General features: G+C 39.8%; 1 protein-coding gene across 2 annotated transcripts; it reads left to right on the forward strand.

Annotated features, from left to right (window-relative positions):
* Positions 1-3,143: 3,143 nt before the first annotated feature.
* On the forward strand, positions 3,144-7,500 carry LOC131891347 (uncharacterized). 2 transcript variants are annotated; one of them, XM_059240874.1, is made up of 4 exons: positions 3,144-5,530; positions 5,836-5,966; positions 6,385-6,614; positions 7,071-7,500. In XM_059240874.1, the coding sequence occupies exons 2-4, from the start codon at positions 5,843-5,845 to the stop codon at positions 7,368-7,370; spliced, it is 654 nt and encodes a 217-aa protein (XP_059096857.1). In that variant the 5' UTR covers positions 3,144-5,530; positions 5,836-5,842; the 3' UTR covers positions 7,371-7,500. The 2 variants fall into 2 exon arrangements, with proteins under 2 accessions (XP_059096857.1, XP_059096856.1); XM_059240873.1 differs by lacking the exon at positions 3,144-5,530 and having other exon boundaries at positions 5,676-5,966.
* The last annotated feature ends 1,142 nt before the right edge of the window (positions 7,501-8,642 follow it).

An 8,642-nucleotide genomic window follows, 5' to 3' on the forward strand; every position in this document is an offset into this window, starting at 1 on the left:
TCCATCATTTTTTTTTTTTCAATTTTACCTATTTCTTTCACTGGCTTGAATCTGTCTGGACATTTTTCTTCCTATTTTGGGGACATTGTGTGCCTGGCTACTGTCCTCTGGGGCCTTCTGAACTGGTTTCTTCCTGATTTGGCACCTTCTTACTTACTTATGTGCGTGCCACAGCCGGAAACGTGATGGAGTGTCTTGGTTGGTCACCAATCAAAATGCTACAAAGAGGCCAAAAGGAGCCAAAAACGAGCTTTTCTCTATCAAAAAAGTCCTTTTCCATTGTTTCAACTTGTGTTTGCATATTTACACCCTTTTCGTACACTTTCACAACTTTTTCGTTTTGATACCTTTTATTCGCATTTTTCGCAACTTAAAACCTTTTTCTATTAGGTCTATTGATAATATACAAACTTCATGAAATTTGTATTGTTCATTATAAATCTATAACAACAGCTCCTTCCTAGGTATCAGTGAGTAGAAAAGAACATTGTTACCTTTATTTCAGCCATGTCTTGACCTAACTATATGACTGACCAAAACACCATTAAATCAAAGCCAGATTTTTATGTGCTCAAAGGTGAGTTATGAAAATATCAAGGTATTCTTGTGAACTAAAGTACCTCTATTTCGACCAATGTTTACCTTTATCGCAACGTCATCTACGCTTAAGTTAATCTTAATCACAAGATAGACTTATTTCTACCATTGAAGATAATCTGAAAACAGGCTGCGTCTAGAGGTGTCCTCTCAACCATGATTTGTGGTGAGGACTGAGCAGTGAAAAGCACAAACAAACATTACTCAATTAGGACACAGACAATGACAATTGAAAATTTCAGAGAATTATTCGGTACGCACTTCTTGAGATTGGTAACAATTATGGAATTGGCCACGGGTCAAGCCTGTTGTTTTTTTTGGGCAAGAAATTGTCCAATGATGGATCAGAATAAAACACTGACTCAACTATTTCATAATACTACATACTATTTTGTAAACACACAATACATGTATTTCAAGAAAGTCCCCTTTTGAACGGTAGATGACGGTAGCCTCTGAAATCAATTTCACCAACCTGAATTTTTCTCATGGAACAAAAATTCTCCATCTGAAAATCTAGGCAAAATTTAGGTGCTTAAATGTATGCACAAACCAGGTGTAAGAATGTCGACATTATAAGAGGGGGGGTTGTCAATTGAGTCTTCCCCCAGTCTGTAGAAATGAAATGCAAGGAGCTGTCAAGGGTGGTGGCCACTGGTCACCCTCTCAATGGCAACAGCAACTGTCAGCAAGTTGGGGTCTGCCCAGCCTAAGAATGCCGGGCGGATGGCCGAAGGTCGGGGGCAAAACGTGGCACGAGAACAACTTTGTACAATAATGACACGCCTTTGCCATAAATAAGAAATAAATGTTTGTAGAAGAGTCAGTGTCAAACAGGGACATTCTGATCCTGTGTCAAAAAGAGGAAAATTACATTCAGTTGGGAGAAAATCGAGAAAAACTAATTCGTCGGTACATGTTAGCTTTAACACTCAACCTATCCAGAAAAGACTCTTTGCATTTTCGAAGGCCACAAAGAACATCGCGGAAGCACTAGGTTAAAGTGTGACAATAGAGATGCGAGAGGGAAACGATAATTTTTTTCAATCTTTAACCTGGCATTTGCTTTCCTTTCAAATTGCAAAGAAAGCTTACGTGGCCTCAGTTATTTCTAGAAGGTGGGCTTTCTGAAATCTAATCGGCTCAGGCTTGACGCAGCCAAAAATCGATTGTAAACGAACACAGAGGCAGAATTTGAGGCCATCATCTGACAACTGTGACCTAATGATCGCATTTCGAACCACATTATGCCTTGTCAATTTGGGGTTCAGAGAACATCAATCTATATTCCTCTCTTTCACGAAAAGTTGAAATCAGGACGAGAACCAAACCTAATCGCGGGACATCAATTATTACAATAACTCATTCCCACAATACGTCTTGTTGGTTTTTGAAATTCATCTCATCAATTAACTCACTAATATAAGGGGGGCCGGCCTTTCTACTTTTGGGACGGGCCTTGGGGTTGGACCGATTGGGGATTGATCTTGGTCCATACTGAACTTGCGGTTGAGGAAGAATGCCTTGTACTGCGCTGATTACTTGAAAAAGCTAATCAGGGACGGCAAGTGTAACAACAACTAAAACTCTTAAATGCCAAACTCGTACACTATCCTGGCATGTTCCTGGAATATTTCAACGATACATCCGACAGTTTAATCTAGAAATTTGTCACATTTTGCATAATTAATTTCTACGGACTCGAGACGTGTTTATTCCACGTTGACACAATTATGTCAAAATTCAAGATGAAGCTTGATTAAAGTTGCAATGAACCTTGAGAAGAAACAGCTGCATGATTAAGTCCTGAAAATAGTCACTAGATGGCGGTAAAATTAAGGCCTCCATTGAGACAGATCAGTTGAACAAGGAACGTAGAGTTGTTCAATCGGTGAAGTCAAATCCGAAGGCGTTTTTCTCTTATGCAAACTCTAAGGGAAAGATCAAACACCTTGTAGGGCCTTTTGAGGTCAATGGGGAAGCCATAGACAATGTAGAGTCTATGGCCATCATACATGGAGATCATCTCTCTGGTATGTTTTCCACTCCAAAGAGTTCAGGAGCAACAGACCATTTCTCTATTGATGATGTTGTTGGGACTGGCAAGGCTTGTCAAGTTGAGCTTTTAGATGATCTTGTAGTCACAGATCAGGATGCTTTAGAGGCCATCAGGGATTTGAGACTCTCGAGCTCCCCTGGCCCTGATGGAGTGACATCTCAGTTTCTGATGAGATGCTCACAGCGTCACTCTGTTAGTGGACCTTCCTTCAATCCCGTCGAGTGGACGTCATCCAAGCATCTCCGTGGAACCATCTCGCCACACATCGAACAGATATAGAAAACCATTGTGTTATATGTGAATATCCCCTTTTCCATTGGCCCAACAATTCCCCTACTTTTCTTACTGGAGCAAAACAGCTGATAGGCGGTGTGTTTGCGATTAATAAAGTAGATTGAATTGTACAGTTTGCCTTGAAGAGTAGCCTAGATTTCCTAGACGACAGAGATCGTATACAACTGTATCTAAAGTTCATCACTCTTGTAGCAGAAATCAGTAGTTAGACTCTAGAGTAGAGGTCGACTTTGATAGACACATTTAGACTAGGATAGTGACCACATTTTGCAGGATAGTTAGCCTTGAAGATTGGCCCAGGTATGCCAGACAACCGAGATTGATCTGGGACCAATGGGGAGTAGAGGTAGCTAGCGATTTGTATCCTTAGTCATTTGATGATTGTTTGAGGCCCTGATAAAGGAAGCTCGAACTATTGCTCGTATGCCCTGATTAGGGTTATAACCGGAGGCCTTAAGATAGGTCTAAGAAATTTAAGCCCATGTACTAGGTGCTCTCCATCTTTGAGAGCTATCAAGGTATTTTTACCTAGTGCTTGGGTCAGGAGTTCCATGTTTCCGTTCACCACGGGAATTCAATAAGTCAGGACCTTTCACCCCTGGCTGGTGGACGGAACAACACTCCACTACTGACGTACTCCAAGCATTGGGGTAGTTGCTCGCCAGCCACCAAACCTTGGATTATTTTTTCATGTGTATACTCTAATATTTGCTTAATGTTGATGGCAGTTCCTGTACAAAAGCCTTTCCCATGATTTCAAGGTCCTCAGATCATCTACTTTGAGAAAGCCATTCATTTTAAAAAGTGGCTTGGTGTGGAACAACTAGTCAACATTATTCATCCAACGAATGACTCTTTTTTTGTAGCATTGTCAAACAGTTCGTTCTGAAATGGAAACCATAGAACTCAAGTCCGTAGTTTAGTGTACTTCGAACGAGGCCATTATGAAGTTTCTTTTACACGATAGTGAGGACCGATATTCGGACCAGGTACGAGTAAAAGATTGTCTTCTGAAGCTTGTTTGCAACGCAATCTACGTGTATGAAAATTCAAGTTTGATTGATTGTCTACCTTATTATTTACGAAAACAATTGATTGACTTTTCATTGTCGTCATTTGTTGTCGTGCTCTCAACCTCAGCTATTTATACGATCATCTATTTCAACTTTCCAATTGAGATTGCAATCACTTTATTATTATTATTAGAATTTGGATTTCCTTACATTTAAAATGAGTTCATTTCTTTCAGACCCATGCTGAACATTTTTCAAGTTCATGGTTTACCTCTTCTTCTAGTCTGACTGGTTGATTTCCAAGATACTTCAATGCGACATCATTAGAAGCTTTGATTAATGATGTTGTGGAAGCCACTCACTCGCCTCCGCCTTATCGATGATATGAATCGAAAAAGGAAAAGGCCCGAGTATGCTTCCTTGAGGAACCCCTCATATTATTTGGAGCTTGGTAGGCCTGACGCCACCAAGTTCTATAAATCGATTGATTTGAAAGAGGTTTACAAACCGTTCCAAACAGCATTCTATGCTAGCTTGTTGATCCAGATGCCATGATCAACGCAATCAACTGCCTTTTTTTAATCGAGGAAAAATTTTGGAGGGCAAATCCTTTTTCTTGGTTATTCGAAGTGTTTTGCAGAAACTTATGGAATCGCGTTCATTGTGTCTTGTTTTTTCTTACCCCATTGACGGTAAAGAAGAAGTTTTGGTTTCTAAGAAGTCATGTACAGTTTATGTTTGCTTACTGGTTTTCTTGGACTTGGTGTCCAAATCGTTGTCGACTTGGATAGAGTTCAGGCGGGTTGATGCAACGCGTCCCCGAGTTAAGTTATAGGTTCTGTTGTCTCGTCCCTCTTTCGTCTTTTTGTCCTTGCTTCCTGAGATTTCCTTCGGCTTGACGTTAGAATGATGGAGAACATAGTTCCATTTCTCAGCATTAGGTTGGGCTTGTCATTTGTTGTCTTGATTGTTGGCGGGATTCACTTGTGGTTCTAGTTCTTTATCGGCTTCACCCAACCCTCATGTCTAAACCTTCTTTGCTAATAGTGGTCGGACTCTAAAATCAAGAATAGTATCTTCTAATAGATCGCAAATCAGCCATCCTCTCCGTTCCCCAAATGGCCTCCAATTGGACATCCTTCTTGGGGTAGAGACACTGTTTGGCATCCCTGATCTCTTAGGGGAACATAATTTAGGTGAATAAATCAAATCTTGGAGTTGCAATGATTTCGATTCGATTTGGGAGTCAGACATCATGAAAAGGAAAGAGAAACCATGGCTTGAATTGTTGGGGCTTAGATGGCCTGCTATTAATCAGTTTTTCTTTTTTGTTTTTGTTCTCTGCCTCATTTCAGTCTAGCAAATATGTTTGTTCTCATTAGGAGTGGGTGGGATCGAGAACACATTTGTTGACGAATCTACCCGTTTGCCTCTCAGCTCTCCGATTGCTTAAAGCCACTCAGTTTGCTTTCACCAGCCAACCATTCACCACTGCTCATCACCACCAATCCCATCCAAAGGACCTCAGCATCTCTCCAGTTTCCAAACCAACCTTTGAGTAAGCCTAGTAAGTTCCTCGTCTATTTCATTTGAGTCTCGGTTCGTCTTTCATTTTGCTCGGTCTGCCAACTCAAATTCGTTGAGAGACCACATCTTATATAAAGCTTGAAAGATAATAAAAAGATGATTTTAATAGTTCTGGGGATTACATAAATAATAATAAAGAAATAAATAAAGATTGAAAAACAAACCAATTCTGACGAGTATGAACTTGAACCCTTTTCTGAAAGGCTCGAGTCTGGCCAATTTCTCCAAATTCACTCCTTTATACACTGCTCATCCGTATCGTTTTCCAACATACTTTCATTTCAGAATCAACATGATGATTGCAACGACATGCTTTGTGGTCACATTATTGATTTTTATCCAAGGACAAGTTGGTAACTCCCATGTCGCCACCTTTCGTCAAGCAACTGACTCGATAAAGAGTGACACCTCAAGAAGTAAGGGAAATTCCGTTGATTTAGGTACGATATTGCCAAAAGTAATGGAAAAAAGACAAAAATGTGATGTCGATTGTTGTTGGGTGGTATCACGTGATTTTTAGTTTTTGTCAGAGGATACAAATGAAAGCTTTCCCCTTTTGGATACATTATTACTATATATTAAAGGACCCAGGGAGGGATCGCTGCCTTTTTAAAAACAAAAAGAATCAGGAGATCCGTGAAAGGGAACAGATTTGTGCTCAAGTTTATTCACATTTTTTTGCCTCTTTCTAGACATCATGGATGCTAGATCGATGATTACCAAAGGCTAAAAGTGTTGGTATCGCAAAGGAAGAATGAAGTTTATTCGTCAATTTTCATGGAACTAAAGATCAGTTATTGATTTTTCTTTGTCTTTTTTTTTAACATTTTCCAGTCTCCGTCGGCGCAATGAAATATCGTTTGGAATTCGAGGAGGGCTCTGGAATAATGGAAACGATGTTAAATGTGGAAGAATGTCCCGGAACTGGCTTTCCAAGGTTTACCATTTCCCTGCCGAATCCGACCGGATGTTATGTTTTTCAGACAACGGGTTTTAACATGGAGGGATATCCGAATAATACAAGACCTTCGTCTTCTTCACACTTATGCGGTTACACCATTCAGGTGCTTTGGTTTTGTTTCAAAGTTTTTGCTTGCACACATAGCTTTTAAGGATGGTTATTAGATTTGAGCGTGTAGGATAATGTCTAAATGGAAATTGGACACGCGGTGAAAATGATGATTTGCGATGGCTTTGTTGTCAAATTTCCCCGTAGATTTGTGTTTTTGGGCCACTTTGACAAGCTCTTCAAATTTGAAACCCCAACTCAAACCAATTCATTCTGAAGGTTTTATTTTTTTTAGTAAATTGTAATTTCTGCCAATGTTTTGAGCTCAGAATAATGGTCTCCGTTTCAAAAGATTGATAATAAATGCGTCGATCCAAAACAATCACATTTTCAGATTATTTTTAATCTCTTTGCGGATGGAGAGCACATGAAATTGCATTCCCTTAATAATGATACGCTCATTTATTCATTGTCTTTCTCTTTCACTTCCAATTTAATTACGTCATTTCAGTTTGAGGCTATTGTAAGTGGAACAGTGACCGTTAAAGAAAAAGATTTTCAGTTCCAAGGACCGAATAGTTGTGGAAATTGCGTGGATTATGTCTACATTTCTGGTGTGAACGATCAACAACAACAAAACGATGGTAGTGACTCTGATGACCAAAATTCGAGTACAGATGGCATTGAATATTGTGGCACGATCCAAGGAGACAAGATCCGTGATTTCTCTGATTCTTCACTTTTCATTGAATTTGGCGCCGACAACACAGTGAACGGCAACGGAGCCGAGATTGTTATCTGCATTACTTAAAAGAGTTGGGGGTCAAAAACGTGATTCTATGTTTTTGTCACTTTATGAACTATGAAGTGAGTGTTGGTTTTTTCTTTTAATTTGACCGACTGCATAGGTTCGAAAATAGATTAAATAAATCCTGTGAAAGGTCCTGTTTGATGTTCATGTGAGCGAGCTTAATGTAAAAATAAAGAACAAAGAATCATTTCAGGAACACAATTTCAACCTTTTTCATCTCTTTCAAAACAAAGAATGAAGATGGAGTTGGAGTTCGTGTCAAAAGGCTCATGGAAAGCATGCACCATACACTACAGTTTTAACACAATGAGCAAGATTCTTTTACTCAAAGCCGGTGATTGAGCTTTGTTAATTATTTTAGAAATTGTACTTACTACAATTACAACTACTTTTTTCTTCAAACTTGTGCAATTACAATGAATTTTCAACTGTAATAATTCGTTTACACGTTTTCGTTTAATTCGTTTCGACTTGATGGCATCTCCTCATGTGTGTTGAAGTTGCTTGGAAATTCGTTGGCATGGCCATTGTCTCTTATTTTTAACAAATCAATGTTGGATGGGCGGGTCCCGTTGGATTGGAAAGTTGCAAATGTCTGTCCAATACCAAAGGGGCAAGATTCCAGACTGCCAGAGGACTATTGTCCCATTTCGATGACATCCGTCTGTGGAAAACTGATGGAGAGATCATTAAAAGAAAACTGACATCCTATCTAGATGAACATGATCTCGTCACTCCACAACAACATGGGTTCCGTAGTGGCAGATCATACGTACACTACCAATCTATTGGAACATGTTGATCAAGTCGCTCGAGTGCTCGATTCGGGAGGTTGCCTTGATGTGATACACTTGGATTGCTGGATTGCTCCAAAGCATTCGACAAAGTGCCCCATAATATTCTGCTGTAGAAACTATGGAGGATCGGTGTGGAAGGACATTTATGGGGTTGGATCCAAAATTGGCTCGAGCAGAGAAAACAAAGGGTCCTGATCAAGGGTGTAGTGTCCGATTGGTTGGAAGTCACTTCCGGGGTTCCACAGGGGAGTGCCCTTGGCCCTGTGTTATTCCTAATCGGAATGATGTCGTGTTCCAAATAATTGAAGTTGAGTAGAACTATTGAAAATATATTTCGGGTGGTTATGTATGGTCTGCCTCGCAGGACGGACAGGAGAATAATGATCAGAAGAAGTGAAACGTGGAAGACGGACAAAGGGCAAATAGGAAGATAATGATATTGGTACACACAACCTATATTTATGATTCCACCAAC

Source organism: Tigriopus californicus, chromosome 12, assembly GCF_007210705.1.
Source record: "Tigriopus californicus strain San Diego chromosome 12, Tcal_SD_v2.1, whole genome shotgun sequence".
Classification (NCBI taxonomy): domain Eukaryota; kingdom Metazoa; phylum Arthropoda; class Copepoda; order Harpacticoida; family Harpacticidae; genus Tigriopus; species Tigriopus californicus.